The sequence below is a fragment of the Schistocerca serialis genome, chromosome 1 (assembly GCF_023864345.2).
Source record: "Schistocerca serialis cubense isolate TAMUIC-IGC-003099 chromosome 1, iqSchSeri2.2, whole genome shotgun sequence".
Lineage (NCBI taxonomy): Eukaryota > Metazoa > Arthropoda > Insecta > Orthoptera > Acrididae > Schistocerca > Schistocerca serialis.
In genome coordinates, this window is record NC_064638.1 from 1,062,628,423 (window position 1) to 1,062,648,340 (window position 19,918).

The 19,918-nt window shown below is 44.4% G+C and overlaps 1 protein-coding gene across 1 annotated transcript in view; it reads left to right on the top strand.

The window, feature by feature from the left end:
- LOC126455320 (tachykinin-like peptides receptor 86C) overlaps nucleotides 1–18,003 on the top strand; it is a 192,663-nt gene extending 174,660 nt beyond the window's left edge. The window contains exons 2-3 of the mRNA XM_050091165.1: nucleotides 8,615–8,811; nucleotides 17,982–18,003. Coding sequence (XP_049947122.1) covers nucleotides 8,615–8,811; nucleotides 17,982–18,003 — 219 coding nt within the window. The remainder of the gene's footprint in view (nucleotides 1–8,614; nucleotides 8,812–17,981) is intronic.
- Nucleotides 18,004–19,918: the final 1,915 nt, after the last annotated feature.

A 19,918-nucleotide genomic window follows, 5' to 3' on the forward strand; every position in this document is an offset into this window, starting at 1 on the left:
TCCCCATCGCATCCCCCTCAGATTTAGTGGTAAGGTAGTCCACTGGATAGTCCGTCCAAAACTGAACACAGATCAATATGAAAACAGGAAGAAGATGTACTGGATTACTAAAAGAGAAGAGAAATAGGAGGAGGAGGAGGAGGAGATTAGTGTCTAACGTCCCGTCGACAACAAGGTCATTAGAGACGGAGCACAAGCTCGGATTAGGGAAGGATGGAGAAGGAAATCGGCCGTGCCCTTTGAAAGGAACCATCCCGGCATTTGCCTGAAATGATTTAGGGAAATCACGGAAAACCTAAATCAGGATGGCCGGACGCGGGATTGAACCGTCGTCCTCCCGAATGCGAGAAGGGAAAAAGAAACAGGTAACGGTCCAACCTCAAGATGTGAACAGCGACAAATTGCAACTGCCATGGCGTCGTGGTTGGAGTGTGAAGGGGGAAATCCGTGTTCAAACCAACATCATGGCCGAATTCTTTCTTTTTTTTTACGTAATTATGTACTGTCCGTCCAGCTCTGACGTGTTTGTTCGCTGTAATCAAATTTTTGTCTTTGTCGTGGTGTAACGTCCGTTTACAACAGCAAAGTGTCACGAAGTGATCTACAGACGTACGTAGCTCCTATTTGTTCTACAGAAGTACCACATGTTACGACTCCTGCGTTCCGTTTTGGAAATTTTGACTCTTGAATTCCTTCACGCCCATTTCTTGTTTGTTTTCGTTTCTGTGGGAGATCTATGAGGCATCTAGCCTGCTCTCACTTCGTCACATTTACTTCCGATGGTAGTATATTCTTACCACATGACTGATGTTGTATAACCAGTGCATGGTAAGACAACTGCCATGACTACAGAAGGAGAATAGACGCGTCATTGTCCGGACGTGGGACACCAGAGAGACTTGAACGCAGATCTCCCGCTTGGCAATCCAACACCGTGACCACACAGCCAGGACACTGTGGTTCTTGCACGTCCCTCGATATTGCACGTCTTAAGCTTGGACCGTTCACTGTTTCGCTTTTTCTTCTTTTTCTCGCAGTTCAGTGTACTTTCTTCCAGTTTTCTTGCTTGATGTGTGCTCAGTTCTTGACAGGCTACCCGCTGGGCCATTTTACCACCAAATCTGAGGATAGTGGGATGAGGAGTTTCCCTTGTCAGAAACGATGCGACTCGTGCTTACGGTATGAGTGCTTGAACGCAGTACATGCGATAGCAGTGCGTTCCGGCGGCAGTTGGCTGTATCTGGCTCGCATATAAAACTGTTTACATTACCTTTATTAAAACGCACATTCCCTCCCTTATCCACGTGCTAGTCACATTGTTCTGTCCGTTGTATACGTAAATAATAACTTTAAGTCCATAAACATGTTGAAAGACAAAAGGATGGTATCGTGTCCAGTCAATAAAGACTTCAGGTTATAAAACTCCCATTACAAATAGTGCAATACAAATTTGTCCTTCTCCACATAAGATTAAAATTACTTCATCGTTCTCACTTTTTAGTAAAACACTAAGGTCGTTCTTACTTGATCACTGTTCCTCTTCAGAAGCAGAATCATTCCAACATGTAAATACAAAACTAAAAACAAGAAAGTACAAAATATCACGCTGCAGTTAGTGAAAATTCTCTTGCAGACGAGGCGTATCTAACAAACTCACTCCTTAGAAAGAGCTTACGTGCATATGCATAATATAGAATATTACAATATATACTTTTTAAACTAATAAGAAAGTATCAGAAGTATCAGTACCTGTAAGAAAACGCGAGGCTAGTACAAATACTTTTGGAACGCGAAACATATCACATGTTACCTTAAAATAGTACGACCATACTTTGCATCTTATCATCTCCTGAAAACTTTAATCGTAGATATGTTATGAAATGAGATTTAGTTACAACTGTTTGTACCAAGAACAATGCATTTTTGATGGATCCTCACTGTGCCGTCCCTTAATATGGCATACTTTTATAATACGCAAGTTACAATAGCTCTTCAACAACCAATGACGTTTCCCGTCATCTTATTACAACAAACAAGTTGTACGTACCAAAGGCTGGAAAGTTTTTAATTTTTAATTTTTGACTTGAGCATAACTGCTGTATCCCTTGACTATTGCCTTCTCGTAGTTTAACTTTACAGCTTTTAAAATTTCGTTCTGATGAAGACATCCTTAGAGGTGTCGAAACACAGTTCTGAGTAGTAAACAATTATTTGCAACCGGCTGGTTGAGTTATTTGTCCGTTTGAAACTTACAGACGGTTGCTGAAAGACAGCCATGCTCAAAAGCTATATGTGAGAAACACATTTTGATTGTCGTGAACTGAATGACACAACCTCTTCTCCACTCGCAGTCCAAATGCTTTCCCACGTCAGAAGTCGACCTATTCCGTTCTAAGGCCAAACTACTCTCACTTGTTGACGATCTCGAGAACGGACAGTGTTATATGCAGTAATTAAAGCACAGTATTCTCTCTTTCCTTGCGTTTATCCAGTCGCACTGGGTTCGCTGTTTCCATGATCTGATAATTTTATTTTATCTTTGTGAAAGGGTGCTGTTTCTGTCGCCACTATCTACGTTTGACCACAAATGAGACGGAAGTGTCTGCATTATCTGTGCGTCAATAGTCTTTATTTCTTTGTGTATCATAATTTTCTGAGGTGGAGTTATGCGATCAGCGCAGCGTTTGCCTAAACAAGCGTGGAAAACTGCAAAAGAACCACACTCAGCCTGGCAGGTAGACCAGACGAACGGTCATTAACCTGAGGCGCGGCTTTCATCCGGGTTCAGCACACCTGTCTGTCTCTAACTAGTGCACTATGCATTAAGCTACGCGAGCAGTCCGATTTACACACGGGACTATGTGCTTTAAAATAACAAGTCCCCCATCTTGATTTAGATTAATCTTAGCTTATCCAGTCACGTGAGTTAGATTTCAGAATGGTTCCTTTAACAAGATCTTACCTATTTTACGATTTAGTTCTGTCATAACGACCCAACATCCCCTTTCCTGTTCATAGTTATAGTGCTCTCTTATCTGGTCGCACCTGTTCAGCAGAAACTTGGCTGTCTATAATTTATAACTTCCGACACGCTACTAAAAACATTAACTAAAAGGATATTAATATAACGTAACTACTTTGATCGTTGAAACAATTCAGAAATTGCAGTTGAAAATTTGTGACCGGACCGGGTCTCGAACCCGGATGCTCCAGTCCTAGCGTTTAGCGAAGAAACGCTTTTTTTTTCTTTCCTTTACTGTTCGTTGCGTTTTGGTGTGGGTGGACGCCAGATGACATCCGTTCAACTTCTTCTTCCTTTACTCAGTTTTTTTATTACAGAGGGCAAGCAACCCTCTGACGTGAGCTACCGTGCCGGAATCCGCCTGAGCATTACGGACACGCTTCACGTGTGAATCAAGTTCCCAAGTACTGCTCACCTCTGATGATGTGACTTCGTTCATTTTCTCCGTTGTTCGCAGCCTCACTGCAATCCCGCAAGGGGACGAAAGATGGTATGCATTCGCGTTGAAATAGTCGTATGCCTCTCGAGGCGGACCTACACAATTATGAGTGGTGTATGTTCTTTCGGACACGACTGAATAGTCAACAACCTCCAAGCAGCTAAGTCGTGCACATTTCTCTTTAGTTACGAATTTAAGGTGTGTAAGACGATCGTTGGTGTCTATTCTTCCGGACATGTCCGAAAATAACAGGCATCACACATATGATTATATAAAAACAATATTAACACTCCGAACACTATTTTAAATTGAACTCTCCAGCTAATGTTAACCGCGTTTGCACCTGTCCGAATATTAAGTAAGCTATCGTACTTCTTCCCGAACCTTTAGTGGGCAAACTGGAGAGCCTTGTATCGAGAAACAAACTATAAGGTAAGCCTAATTGAAGAGGAGACCATCGATGTAGCGCAGGTGTAAGCTTCGCTGCAGTCTCCTAATTTCTGGAGATTTTCTTTTTCTTTCTTTCTTTTTTTTAAACAAAGATTGGATTTCGGGATATGCCCTTTCAACCATCTCAGCAGCGGAATGTCAATTCCGTCTATACGAAAGTAAGGACAACACAACACCCAGTCGCCGAACAGAGATTCCTGGAGAGTTGTTTCTGCAGTTCGTTGCATTGTGGATTCCTCCCGATCAGCACAAAGAGAGGTTATCCAGTTTCTTCGCACAGAAGTTTAGCATGCTTCACAAATTTACAGCAAGATTAACGAGGTGTGGGGAACAGTGTTTCGCCAGTGCACAGTACGTCGCTTCTGCCAGCGCTATTAAGCGGTATGTATGGCAAAGGAAACCCTTCAGTTCCTTTAAAAACTTCGGAAGGAGGCCCTGGAACATCGTTCTTACAGCCACGATATCTCCTCATATTACCCGCATATCTTCGGCCCGTTAAAACAGTCTCTGAAAGGTCAGAGGTTCACCTGTGACAAGAAACTGTGGAACACAATGGAAAACGTTCCGACAGCAGCTCAGAAGCTTCTACACTCAAGCCATCCATTCCTCTCCTATTCGCTGGGATCTGCATATCAGTGTCAATGGCTGTTATCTATAATTGTACTGTTCCATGTGAAGTGTAATTATAATATTTCTATTAAAATTCGTTGACATATAATTGTAGCCTCCTTTTTAACCGCGCACACTTTATATAAACTTCCCTTGACCGTTATCTGTAATTATCGTTCTGATAATTAATGTTTCCCACTAAAACACACTGAAACACTCACAACTGCGCTAGAAACGAATGCTAACTTGAGAGTTTTCCTCCTGAAATATCAATAATTGTACTTCTTAATATTGGTAGCGAATTCTGAAAGTAGTTTTCAACCAACTTAGTACAGATGTTGACTTTATAATTCCAGAAATGTAATTGTAGTTTTTGTCTAGAATAAAACTAGCATGATGTTAAATGGTACTCTTTTCGGATATTACTATGCGAACTTTTCAAAGACAAAAATGAAAATAGTAATTATCATTGGACTAAAGTTTCTTTAACCTTGAGATTTTTAGTGACTAAATTTAAATAAAATCTAAGCGCGCACTGTAACAAAGCGATGCATAGAAGTTGTCTCCACTTTCTTCCTTGAATAAACCACACGACCATAGCATTCGCTGCTGTTAATTTTCCATGCGGTAAATGATGATTTAAAGACAGAGTTAAATCAGACTGATGGTAGGTAATTGAAATTAGACGGTGACACTGATTAGAACTAACTGTCAGTGCACTTAACCAAACAAATTTTTCACACAATTTGACTCCAGCTATACTTCACACAAATAAAGAAATAAATTGTCCTTATCTTGCCTTGTCAGTAGCAGTTCAGTTGAGAATTTGCTGCAAAAAGCATTCTGTAGATTTTCAGACCTCTTATTAAATGGATAGATAAAAAGTGACATAATGTCTGCCTTTCATACGCATTCCTGAAGAAGGTGTAGTTTTTGTAACACCATATTTTGTAGCCTGGGAAAGTCGCACCAAGTGTACAATTCGCAGGAGACGACATATTAACGCAGAAGTGCTTACTATCGACTTACTCCATAATTGTAGCATGTTAGCACCAATATTTAATCTGATGCAGAGCGTACCAATTCATACCTCATTAAAAATTCCGGCCGTCTATTACTTCCTACAATTCAGTCTGCGGCATACTCCATTCCCCATTAAAGGCGTTCGCGAAACGGAACAACAAGCGAAAAGGCTTGTCCGTCCACAGGCCCATCACTTCTTCGGCAGAATTTTATACTTCTCGTAATAATACGAGGATCGTTCAATAAGTAATGTAACAGTTCTTTTCTGGCTGTAGGTTGATTTTATTGGGGATTACATTAAATAATATGACTCCCCACCCTTTTGGGTACAAAACCCTGTTTTTCAACATAAGCTCCGTCCAATATGACGGCCTTACGTATCTTTAATGGGAGAATCTGTATGCACGAATGATACCACTTTATTCGCCGACATCTTACTGCATCAGTAACTACGTACTGTTTCCCACGGACTGTATTCATCATTGGGTCATACGGTTGGAAGTCGGAAGGTACGAGATCCAGGTTGTAGGGTGGATGAGGAAGAACACTCCAACGAAGTTCTGTGAGTTCCTCTCGGATGCGCAGAATTATGTGCGCCCTTGCGTTGTCATGGAGAAGGAGAAGTTTGTTCGCATTTTTGTGGCGACGACCACGCTGAAGTCGTCGCATCACTTTCCTAAGGGTAGCACAATACATTTCAGTGTTGATAGTGACACCATGATCGAGGACATCCAAGAAGACCGTCGTCATGACTTTACCGGCAGAGGGCGCAGATTTTAATTGTTTCTTCAGAGAACAGGTGCTTTGGCGCCACTCCATTGATACACTGGCGTTTTGTTTCCGATTCGGTTTGATGAAACCCTATTTCATCGCATGTTACAATGTTTGACAAAAAATTGTCACGAACAGCCACGTAAGGTGCAATCAATTCCGCACACATGGTCCCTTGTTACTCTTTATCGTCTTCAATTAGGCAGCGATGAACCCAGCAGGCACACACCTTTGAGTACCCAACTGATGGACGAGTCTCTCAACTATACCAACAAAGACATCCAGTTGTGCAGCGAGGTGTTTGGTTGCGATCCGTCGCCTCGAATGAGAGTCTCCATAGGAATCACAGCTGTATGCGACCGGCCGGCATGCTGTTAAACGGAGAGGTTTGCGCGACCACGTTACAAAGATCACAAACGCTTCGCCCAAAGACTCATCGTGCTTTTGTTCACTGTCGGGTCTCCGTAGACATTCTGCAATGGCCTATGAATATTTGCGATGCTCAGGTTTTCCGCCAAAAGAAACTTAATGACCGTTCTCTGTGTGGGACGCACCTCCGTTACAAACGCCATTTTGATGGCTACAATAGCGCCGCCACGTATCGGAATTTTATGAAACAGTAGTAGCTGCAGCGGGAATATTCCACAATGTCCCACAACGAATTTTGTATTTCTTCCAACCGAAATTTTCTCAGTAAAAAATGAGTTGCTTTACTTATTGAACGACGATCATAAATAAAATCATAAGGGAGAGCTCAAACTTTACAAATTGCTTTGTTTTATATTCTTAACTATATACCAATAAAATGACTATACAGCTACTAATCCAACTATACTTTTAGAATGGTTTGTTTACATCTCCTTGTATACAGTCGTCATTAAATAATCTTGTCAGATGAGATCAACACATTACATGAATGTGAAGTAACGTTGACGAAAAACACACACTATTTCAAAAATACACCAAATCCACGGCTTTGGATATATGGCAATGAAATTTCTTTCTACACTTTACATGAAAGTAACACATTTACATACAAAATTCTTCGATAATATGTATTCAACTTTTTTTTATTGAAATTTGAAATTTTATTTTCAAAAAATAATGTATGTTCCTTTTTCTCAGAAAGTATTCAAGAGATTTCTAAAAAAGTTTCTCTGTTGTAAGATTCTCTCATGATGTTTTTGGAATAGGTCAAATAGGAGAATTTTCATAACTTTTTAATTATAATTCCACAAGTACAATTTTAAATTCATGCAAAATTCCAAGCACTTTGCCCCATACCTTAGCTAGCAATCAGAATTTTAAAATTTTCTCTTGAGACAACGTTTATTAGGTTTACAGAAATATGTGTACAGAATTTCATAGTTGTAGCATTCATAGAATCTGAGGAAAAGGTAGATAAACTTTAAAAAACAAACTTTTCAGTAAACGCAATTTAAAGTTCAACCCAACTTTTTTCCTTATGTCACTTCTTCAGAAGGCACCACATTTGTACTCAGGGATGTCTTTCCCTTCAAGGCTTCTCTTCTGGTTTCTTGTTGTCCGTCTTCTTTCCTTTACCAGGTCTTCCACTGACTTTTCAGCTGCAGAGACGCTCTGTAAATCTATTTTTCTCAGGATGTCTCGAGTAAAATTTCCTATCTTGAAGCCCATTTTTTCCTAATACCTTCATCCTCCCGACGTTCCCATCATTAAATACAGTAACTGCATCATAAGTTGCAATTTTGACAACTGTAGCAGATGCAAATGTGTTTTTATGGTATCGTTTCCACATGAGTGAATTTAGAGACTCATTTGGATTTTGGGTTTTGCCATGAACACACTTTTTGAAGATTGCAGGATCGGCCAGAAAACTGTAAGTGGGCTTGACAAGATCCAGGATAATTTTTGGAAGCCTCTCCTTGTGAATATAGGGGTTGTTATCCTTCTGATCTTGGCGTGGCAGGGAGGCCGCTTCTACTTTTAATTTATTTTCAGGCACTTCGGATGCGATTTCAAGATTGAAACTTTGGGAACTTGTTGTCCATGAGTTGATCTAACAAACAAAAAAATAAATCGAAAATTGACATTTTGTGTCAATTTCATTAGCATCCCCCCTGAAGAACTTCCACGTCGTCGCATCGCATGATCATTGTTAGTTACAGTGGTCCTTTACGAATTCTGTTGAAAATAATTCAAGGGGTTATTAATAACTCCTGAGAAAGGAGTTACCGCTACTCCTACAGTTGCACGACAGCTGCTGTGTCTGGAGGCGCCAACACAGCGCCGGGGTGCTACGAAACTGCTCTCTGTTGCAGGTGGTCCGCATGTTCATCGTGGTGGTGGTGATCTTCACGGTGTGCTGGCTGCCCTACCACGCCTACTTCATCTACACGCACCACGACCGCGCCGTCACATACGCCAAATACGTGCGCCACCTGTACCTCGCCTTCTACTGGCTCGCCATGGCCAACGCCATGGTCAACCCCCTCATATACTACTGGATGAACGCAAGGTCAGTCGCGGTGCACTGCAACTGCCAACGCAAATCCTGCCCGCTTCACAGACAATGCTGCTGGAGCAACATACGCAGCTGAACATTATAGCAGAATGAAACTACCGCTTCAGCTGTAAGGTTTTATTTATATTCCAATGCTTGGACCACAACCCGTTTAGCACCGAGTGCCTCGTTGGAGACTATAGGAGGCGGTGTGCCACCAGCAAGCTAATTAGCTTCATTGTTACTGAAGTAAACCTCACCTTAGATAATTCTGTTTCGAAATTATATTGGCCAAATACGTTTAGAGTGAAATGCTGATCTGCCGTTTAGAATGAATAATTTATCAACAAATAGAATTTCAAACGTACAGTTGGACATTCCAGCAAAACACTTGGTCAACACTTCGCTATGAAAGCACAGAAAAAATTGAATGTTGAAAATTAGTGGAAACCTGCAGAAGATCAGCTTAAGGCCAAGTCATAAACTGTCAGTCAATCGTATCTTGTATTTGTAGTTGGCTAGCATCAAAATATATCGAAAACTGACGGTCTGAGTAATGGCTACCGTAGTTGTTTGCTATTGGTAGTATGCTAAGCGGGGTTGTACAGGCCTGACGTCAGCTACTTTGTGAGAATTATTTGAAACGAGCGACCGCTACGGTAGCAGGTTCGAATCCTGCTTCGAACACGGATGTGTGTGATGTCCTTAGGTTAGTTAGGTTTAAGTAGTTCTAAGTCCTAGGGGACTGATGACCTCAGAGCCATTTGAACAATTTTTTTAATTTACCTGGAGGTTACGTGTTTTGTCAAGATCATGCAGCAATTCACCATCCATTTGAAAGTGTTTCTTTTTACCTTGTCATTTCTTTAGTAATGATGTTCCTTACTTCATCATAACAGCCTATTAACACACCCTCTAGAAGAATGCTACACGGTTCGTAATGTTTACAGTAATTATAAAAATGAGTTCACTACGTTAAAACGTGTACGTTTGGTCCAATACAGGTAATAAAAAGGAAAAATGGTAGCAGTTGGTTGGTTTGTGGGATTGAAGGGACCGGACTACAAGGGCTATCGGTCCCTTTTTCCATGAACTTGAAACCCCCACAAGGAGTAAAAACAACAGTTGTTGGCTGACCATAGAAACAACAAAAGGAAAAGCCAACCACCAAGAAACGCACTAAAAACCCCAGTCTAGAAACGTAGGCCAAAGGCCAGACACGACACAAAAAAAGGACAAACACTTAGATCAAGCGATAAAAACCCCCTGCACTAATAAAACTCAAACCTAAATCTGCCATCGCAACGTCATGTGATAAAAGTGCAGGAAGCGTATCAGGCAGCGCAAACGTCTGCCTGAGCGGTGTTAAAAGCGGGCAGTCCAACAAGATGTGGATCACAGTCAAAGCTGACCCGTAGCGACATAAAGGTGGGTCCTCACGGCACAATAAATAACTGTGCGTTATCCAGGTGTGGCCAATGCGCAGCCGGCAGAGGACAACAGAGTCCTTGCGAGAGACCCACACGGAGGAGCGCCACGCACCGGCAGCCTCCTTGATGGCCTGAAGTTTGTTGTGTGAAGGAAGGGCGCGCCATTCTTCACACCAAGTGCAAAGTACCTTCTGCTGCAAAACTGACCTGAGGTCACTCTCTGAAAGGCCAATCTCCAAGGCTGGTGCACCGACAGCCTGTTTGGCCACCGTGTCAACACTTTCATTTCCCGGGATGCCTACATGACCCAGACTCTACACAAAGCCCACAGAGTGGCCATAAGGGGCAAGAGTATGGAGAGACTCCTGGATAGCCATCACCAGACGAGAGCTAAGTTCATATGGTTCATATGACTCTGAGCACTATGGGACTCAACTTCTGAGGTCATTATTCCCCTAGAACTTAGAACTAGTTAAACCTAACTAACCTAAGGACATCACAAACATCCATGCCCAAGGCAGGATTCGAACTTGCCACCGTAGCGGTCTTGCGGTTCCAGACTGCAGCGCCTTTAACCACACAGCCACTTCGGCCGGCACGAGAGCTAGGGAAACACTGGTCGATAGCTCGTAAACCGTTCAGGGAGTCACTACATATAACGAAGGACTCACCTGAACAGGAGCGGATGTACTCCAGGGCACAAGAGATGGTGACCAGCTCAGCAGTGAAAACACTGCAGCCAGCCAGGAATGAGTGTTGTTCACAATGAACCCCTAGAGTAAGAGCATAACCGGCACGACCAGCAACCATCGAACCGTCAGTATGGGCAAGGTCAGAGCCTTGAAACATGGCAAGGATTGAAAGAAAGCGGCGGCAGAGGGCCTCAGGAGGAACTGAGTCCTTCGGGCCCTGTGCCAAATCGAGCCGCAGGCATGGACAGGGCACACACCACGGAGGTATACGCAGAGGAGCCTGGAAAAGAGATGGAAGACAGAAAACCTCAAGCCCAGAGAGAAGAGCTCTCACGCGCACCGCAGTCGTACAACCTGACCGGGGCCGCCGTTCCAGAAGATGGATGACCGACTGAGGGAACAGGAGACGATAATTGGGATGCCTGGGCAAGCTACAAACGTGTGTAGCATAGGCGGCCAGTAATCGTTGGCGCCGGAACCGCAATGGAGGGCACCTGCCTCCACAAGTAAGCTGTTGACAAGGCTTGTCCGGAAAGCTCCAGTGGCTAGTCGGATCCCACTGTGAAGGATAGTGGTCCAGCAACCGCAATGCGGAAGGGGATTTCAAACCGTAAGAAAGGCTCCCATAATCTAGACGGGACTGAATTAACGCCTGGTACAGCCGTAGAATGGTGGACCGATCGGCACCCCAGCTGGTGTGACTCAAGCAACGAAGAGCGTTAAGATGCCACCAGCGCATTTGTTTAAGCTGCCGAATATGAGGCAACCAAGTCAACCAGGTATCGAAAACCAATCCCAAAAACCGATGTGTCTCCACCACAGCAAGAGGTTCGTCATCAAGATAAAGCCGTGGCTCAGGGTGAACAGTGCGTCGCCGGCAGAAAGGCATAACGCAGATCTTGGCAGCCGAAAACTGGGAGCTATGCGCTACAGCCCAAGACTGCGCCTTTCGGATAGTGCCCTGCAGCTGCTGTTCAGCAGCTGCAATGCCAGTGGAGCTATAGTATAGGCAGAAGTCGTAAGCATACAAGGATGACGAGACAGACGTTCCCACCGCCGCTGTGAGCCTATTAATTGTAGTCAAAAAGAGGAACTATGGGAGGCCGCAACTTGCACACGGCAGACACGAAATGACAGAAAATTTTGTACGAAAATCGGGAGCGGACCCCAAAGACCCCAACCATGAAGCGTAGAGAGGATGTAATACCGCCATGTCGTACCGTATACCTTCCGCATGTCAAAAAAGACGGCGGGCAGAGGCCGTATGGATGGCAGACTCCAGGCACAAAAGATTATCGGCGGCGGAGCGGCCCTTGTGGAACCCACCCTGAGACGGAGCCAGAAGGCCCCGAGACTCAAGTAGCCAACTCAACCTCTGGCTCACCATGCGTTCGAGCAACTTGCAAAAAGCGTTGGTGAGGCTAACAGGGTGGTAGCTGTCCACCTCCAGTGGGTTCTTGGCAGGTTTCAACATTGGCACTTTGGAATTCCCACTCACTGAATGGAGCATTGTACGATTCAGGGCAGCGTGTGTGAAATGAAAGGCTCCGACATTCCAACCACTCTTTCAGGGAGCTAAAGGCTAGCGGGTAATTTGCAGAGGTGGAACTCTCAGCAAAATGTTCCACTAAGCGGTTTGCAATTGTGTTGGAGTCAGTACAGACTTCTCCATTGAGTGAAAGCGCAGGTATGCTGATGCGGGGTCTGACAGCCATACAGTGGCCTAATCTTGGCCCAAAGCTGCAATGGAGAGGTACGGAGGCCAAAGGTGGAGACAAACCTTTCCCAGCACTCATGCTTGCATTAGCGAATGAGGCGGCGGGCTCGCGCACGGACCCGTTTAAAGGCGATGAGGTGTTCCAATTAGGGATGCCACTTGTGATGCTGGAGTGCCCGACTGCGATCTTTAATCGCCTCAGAGATCTCGAGCGACCACCAACACACAGTCCTCCGCTGAGAGGACCCAGAAGAACAGGGAACGGCAGATTCTGTGGCAGTAACGATGCCTCTGGTGACCGAGCGAACCACCGCATCAAAGGCATCATGGGAAAAAGGCTCAATAGTGGCAATGGAGGAGAATAAGTCCCAGTCAGCCCTATTCATAGCCCATCTGCAGGGGCGCCCAGAAGAGTGACGCTGTGGCAGTGACAGAAAGATCGGAAAGTGGTCACTACCACACAAGTCGTGATCCATACTCCATTGGAGAGATGGAAATAGGCTAGGGCTGCAGATCAAAAGGTCGATGGCTGAGTACATGCCCTGCGCCATACTGAAATGTGTGAAGTCACCATTATTTAAAAGAGAAATGCCGAGCTATGCCAATACTTTCTCAACGATGCTGCCTTGGCCTGTTACCACTGATCCACCCCACAGAGGGTTATGGGCGTTGAAGTCGCCCAGTAACAGAAAAGGTGGCGGCAATTGGGCTATCAGCACAGCCAGGACATACTGCAGGACATCACCATCTGGTGGAAGACAGAGACTGCAGACAGTAACAGCCTGAGACGTCTGCAGCCGAACAGCGGCAGCCTGTAATGGTTTTTGTAGAGGGACAGACTCGCTGTAAATGGAGCGAAAGATGTAGATGCAGATGCCACCAGATACCCTCTCATTAGCTGCCCAGTTCCTATAATAACCCCAATAGCCATGGAGGGCGGGGGTTCGCATCGCCGGAAACCATGTTTCCTGAAGAGCAGTGCAGAGGAAAGGGTGAAGGCTGAGAAGTTGTCAAAGCTCAGCAAGATGGCGGAGAAAACCTCTGTGGTTCCACTGGAGGACGACATGGTCCATGGCCGAGAAAGGCGTGAAGGGACCCAGGAGGCAGATTACGCCACTGGATCACCTGCTGCCACCGATTGAGTACCTATGGAAGCGACATCCATCATGTCTGAAGGACCGGCGAGATCTAGGTCCTCAGCGGACGCCAGAATCTCCACCGCATCCTCAGACGCAGAGCTTGTAGGTTGCTGTGGGGTGGGTGCCATCGCAAGTTCCTTCTTCTTAGAGGTCGTCTTCTTCGATTTTTCTTGCTGCTCCTTGGGTTTCACTGGCTGGTAGGGCTTCACTGATTCAGTCTCCGGGACAGAGGAGGATCGTGAAGCCCTACAAGCAGTAGCTTGTGGGCTCTGATGCCACTGCTTGGCGTCGTCTTTCCCACTTGTGGAAACCTGGGAAGGGAGGGACCCAAGGGACCCCTTACGAGCCAAAGGATCCTAAGAATTTGGACGCTTCTCCAGCTTAGAAGTAGAGGCAGTCGTCTCTGATGGGTGGGGGAGGGGTGTTGCTCCCTAGGTAGGTGGTGCAGGAGCAACAGGGTGGGTAGTGCCCCCCTTGGACAAGGGGGCACGTGTTGTACGGCTCGGTGAGCCGACTGGAATTCGCTGAACTGATGGGGCTATCACGGTTGTCATAGTGGCAGCATATGAGGAAATCATTCACACAGGATGGAATCGTTCATATTTCCTCTTAGCCTCAGTATAGGTCAGTCAGTCCAGGGTCTTATATTCCATAAGGGTCCGCTCTTTCTGTAAGATCCTGCAGTCTGGCGAGCAAGGTGAATGATGCTCTCTGCAGTTGACACATATGGGAGGCGGGGCACATGCAGTATTGGGATATGATGGGCATCCGCAATCTCGACATGTGATGCTGGAAGTACAGCGGGAAGACACATGGCCGAACTTCTAGCACTTAAACTACTGCATTGGGAGAGGGATATAGGACTTGACACCACAGCGATAGATCATCACCTTGACCTTCTCCGGTAATGTATCACCCTCGAAGGCTAAGATGAAGGCACCAGTAGCAACCTGATTATCCTTCAGACCCCGATGAATGCGCCGGACGAAATGAACACCTCGACGCTCTAAATTGGCGCGCAGCTCGTCATCAGACTGCAAAAGAAGGTCCCTATGGTAAATAATACCCTGGACCATATTTAAACTCCTAAGGGATGTGATGGTAACTGAAACATTTCCCAACTTGCCACATGCAAGTAACCTTCGTGACTGGGCAGAGGATGCCGTTTTTATCAATAATGACCCAGAGCGCATTTTGGACAAGCCTTCCACCTCTCCAAACTTGTCCTCTAAATTCTCTACGAAGAATTGAGCCTTTGTTGACATGTAAGACTCCCCATCAGCTCTTGTACATACTAGGAACCGGGGCGAAAAAGTGTCACTGCCATCCTGAACCTTACACTCAAAAATGGTTCAAATGGCTCTGAGCACTATGGGACTCAACTGCTGAGGTCATTAGTCCCCTAGAACTTAGAACTAGTTAAACCTAACTAACCTAAGGACATCACAAACATCCATGCCCGAGGCAGGATTCGAACCTGCGACCGTAGCGGTCTTGCGGTTCCAGACTGCAGCGCCTTTAACTGCACTGCCACTTCGGCCGGCGAACCTTACACTCCTCCCATGGTGTGGCCAGGGGGGGGTAACGATTTGAGATCGTATTTCTGAGCGTTGAATTGAGCCCAAGAACGCTTAGAGGCTGCTGGCGGCTGGCCCCCAGCCAGAGATGATGAACCACGCTTCATTGCAGGTCATCCGCCCTGATGCCACCCACTCTGATCAAGGGCCCTCCCCACGGGAGCCACCCAGCCTCAGCAAGGGCCACGTGGCAGGATGGCCATTGCCAGGAGTCCCGATGCCCCATGGAGATAGTCATCTGCTCGTTGGCATACATGGGGAGTTAATGGCGCAGGCATCAGCGGAGCGATCCCAGTGTTGTCAGGGGGCTACAACCAAGAGGGTACACGGCAGCCCCACCATAACGGACTGGCTACCATGCTGGATTTTAGGTGCAAGGAAGTCCATGGTTGTCGTCTCCACAAAAAGCAGCACTGCACAGTGCATGGTGGAAATCGCACCCAGGAATGCATCCTCGCCCAAGAGATGGAGAACGAGCGGGACGGCAATGCGACGACAAGAAAGCTGGCTAAAGGTCTCAATGCATGATGGACACAATCCACCATGTAAGGCGCCCATTCTCAATTGGCTCACTCTTTGGAAGATTGGGACCATCATATATAGGCCGAAACTTTTGAGACTCCTTTTAGTCGCTTCTTACGGCAGGCAGGAATACTGCTGGCCTATTCTACCCCCAAACCCATAGGGGGGAAAAAAGGTTGCGAACTTGCATCGTAGATTTAATATATGTCATAAAAAGGAAAAGAAGATAAAGAATTTTCATCATAGGTTGCAATATCCTAACTCTTTCGTACATCCACAACAGATGAAATAAAAATAATGGTATCTTAAACATGTGTCCTGTGAGGTAACGGGCGAGTCGTGGCGCCCTGAAAATATTCTTAAGTTCAGAGGAAGCAGTGGTCACACAGGCCGCTTGGCGGGCGCGGGCAGCTAGGCAGGCCGACCACGTGGTGGCAGACGCTGGCCGAAGGAAGAGGGGTCCATCCGGATGGCTGGGAATTCCATGTTGACACTGTGGCGAGGACGGTGCTTTGTGTCGATGAAGAAGATTTTATGCCGGGAGTGCCAAAGATGGCGGACTTTGTGAAACCTTCATAGCAGACATTTCACAGTTCGTATAGAAATTAATAGTAGCCAGATGAACCATGATACCTCAAAAAACATGTACATTACCATTATTTGCACGACGATTCTGATGGTGTAATCAGATTTTCAATATAGTTTAAAGTTCAGTATCTGACGATAAATTATACAAGTAACACTCAGCAACGAATTTCCAAAATCTAAACGGTTCATCCGATTTCGTCGATCTGCGTGTCTTTAGAAAGCTATCAGCGTAACCCTAAATTGGTATTAATTACAGGCATGTAACTTAAATAGTACATGAGTTATTGGAGGTCAAAGTGGCCGATTACTATCGATCGCGTCAGGCCATAAGTACTCCACAGTTACACGAAAATACGGTAGCAGCATGCTTATAAATATATTTATTCATCTATGTCTTTGTTTATATCCGATATATACTATTCATGAAGAAATTGGTTAAATATTTACTGTGTTTTAGAAAGCACAGAGACATCGGGTTACTGCCCACCTTTTGGTGCTATTCCTTTGATATATGTTTATTTAATTTGTTTATGTATTTAATAGTGTGTGTTAGAGCGTGTTTATGGTCCAGCCGTGGGAAAATTTATTTACTTTCAAGTTATTTAAATGTAAATCCGGTATCTCGTATGTGTTTCAATATGTTTGCGAATGCACGTTCGTTTCAAGACAGGGTGGGAGCGCTCTAGCCAATCACAGCGTTCGTTAAGTGGAGAGACGGAGAGACTGTATGGAAGTGGGGAGGAGCATCGCTCCCAGAGAGGACACGAGGGAGTTCTGGACGGTACGGCACAGGACACGGGAGTGAGTGCTGGACGCGGACAGTACAGCGCGACGGACGCACAGTTGGCGGAAAGACTTGCACAGTGGAGCAGTTTGCGCGTGGTCGCGAACCATAGAAATATTTCGGAGTGCCGACCCGTGCTCTTGTGTGATTTCCGTGGCATCTGAAGTGCAGACGTAGTGTGCGTTTACAAGTGAATATTTCGCGAGCTATGTTGTTCACAACTAATTACATGCAGTAGGAATCTATTGTTTCCCTGTTATTCAATTTTTATTTTATTTAATTGCTGGACCATCGACACCAATAAGTGTTTTGCAGTAATAAACGGCATTCTTAAAGGTACTTCTACTATCGTACTCATCATTTAAAGTCGTTAAGATAGTACCTGCAGATTTTATTTAATTGCAATTTTTCATTTATTAATTTATATCTTACTTTTACAATTCGAAATTTCCGAGTGATTGAAATTTTCAACCATTCGATTCGTGTGGTTATTCTTATCGTATACTGTAGACTCAGCAGTATTTGGCCTGTAATGCGGCAACTACGTATCCCAGCCCCTAGACAACGAAACCAGCCAAAACTTTTAATATTTCAACGTTGAGTCGGAGGGTGCGTAGGTTTTTGAAAGCCCACAGTCCTCAGCTTCCTAATCCAGAAAGCGGTAGAACTTATTTCATAAACGTTGGAAATGCTAACACGTACAGTGCATAATGAGTTAGCTTTCTGTGTTCCATAGAAATTCAGATACCCTAAAATAGAAAAACGCTTTATTTTCTAATATTCTGAGATAAACATACCCATTCCTCAGTAACGTAGAAATCCACAGAGTAGTATCGAGGTTGAACAAAAGTTCTGACAGTGTGTTATCGGAATAAATGCTACTTGCGTGCATGTTGCGTTCCCATGTTCGTGTCAGATATATGATTCGCTTCGCAGTGAGAGTTCAGATGCAACTGTTGCACACAGCCGCAAGTGAATCTTCCCGGCAGATTCAAACTGTGACGGATCGGGAATCGAACCTGCGACTTTTGTCTTTCGTGGTCAGCTCGACTAAGCTATCCAAGCACGTCTCGCGATCCATTCTCACTGCTTTACTTCACTCCTCCCACGTTTCAAACTTTACAAACTTCTCCAGTTTACTTTTCGGGTCTAGCACTACTGGAAGAAAGGGGCTTTGTTTCCAGAAGTTTCGAACGTTGAAGATGAGGCACTGACGGAAGCACCGCTATGAGAGCGGTTCGTGTGTCGTGCTTGGATAGCTCAATTGATAAAGCATCTGACTTCGAAAGGTAAATGTCCCTAAAGACTGAGTCCCGGTCCGGCACGAGGTTTTAATCTGACAGGATATTTCAAATCACTGCACATACCTCTATGGAGTGGAAATTCATTCTGCAAATAATTCCCCGGGCTGTGGCTTCGCTATGTTCCAACAACGTCTTTACTTCCAGAAATGAATGTTCCTCAAGGAATGCAGGAGAGCTTCTGTGAAGGTTGGAAAGTAGGAGATGAGGCACTGGCGAAAGTAAAGCCGTGAGGGTGGGCCGTGAGTCGTAATTGAATAGATCAGTCGGTAAAACACTTGCCCGTGAAAGGGAAAGTTCCAACGTTGGACTCTCACTCCAGCACACAGTTATAACCTGTCAGAGAGTTTCAAATCAGCGCACACTTCGCTGAAATGCGAAATTTCACTCTGGAGCCGCGAGTGGTTTATCCTCTCAGTAAATATTGCACCGGTGGAAAATGTCAACAGCAAATCGGACAGTGATGGCATATTAATTATACGTCCCCGATCGGAAGCTGTTGCTTTATTCTATTTAATATTTCACAAGAACAATACCAGGGGGCATACAGACCCGTGAAATGGCAAACAGAGCCTCCGTTTGACAAAAGTGAAGCCACATATCGTAAAATTGGCTTCCACTTATCGGCCAATAATGCCAGATTCGTTTGACTGTTGTGGCTAACATTATTATTGTTATTATTATTGCTACAGTTAATTAAACTGCACTATTCATGTATTTTATGTTAATCTTCTTATGGTTAAAAATTCATGTTTACCTTTCATTTTCTTTTAATTTTTATTTTTTTGTCAGATAGTAATTAAAAACTGAATTATCATTCTTTACAAGAAAATGTTCCTCCAACTAGAACTTACTACTTTGTGAAAAATTCAGCTTTATTCATTATCTGGCCTATTATTAATTATTCAAGTGATTGAAATACCTCTTCCGTTATTTTCACAATGAATGCTAATATTTCAAAAATAACAACATTTGCAGAAATATTTTTGGTATTACCAAATACATGATTCAGTTTGAAAAATTTAATTTCAAAATTTTATTAAATTAAGACAGTATTTTTGCACAGACGTAAAAGTAAATTTACTGTTCCGTAAATATTATGGCAGAACTAGGTGCATTACAGATTTTGTATACAACGTAAACTAAGGACTTACAAAATCTAAGCCATTATCCTTTGGCTCTGTTTCTCAAGTCTAAAGAGACACATTACGCTTAATAATAGGAACTCTCTCTGTTGTCCCTCAACATAATCTGCCTACCTGTGTTTCTATAAGCAAGTAACCTGAGCAAATTTATTCATAAATGCTATTGTGAGATTCAGACTACATTGGAAAAATCTACAAAGGCGCCAGCGTTGTTTCATAACCGACTA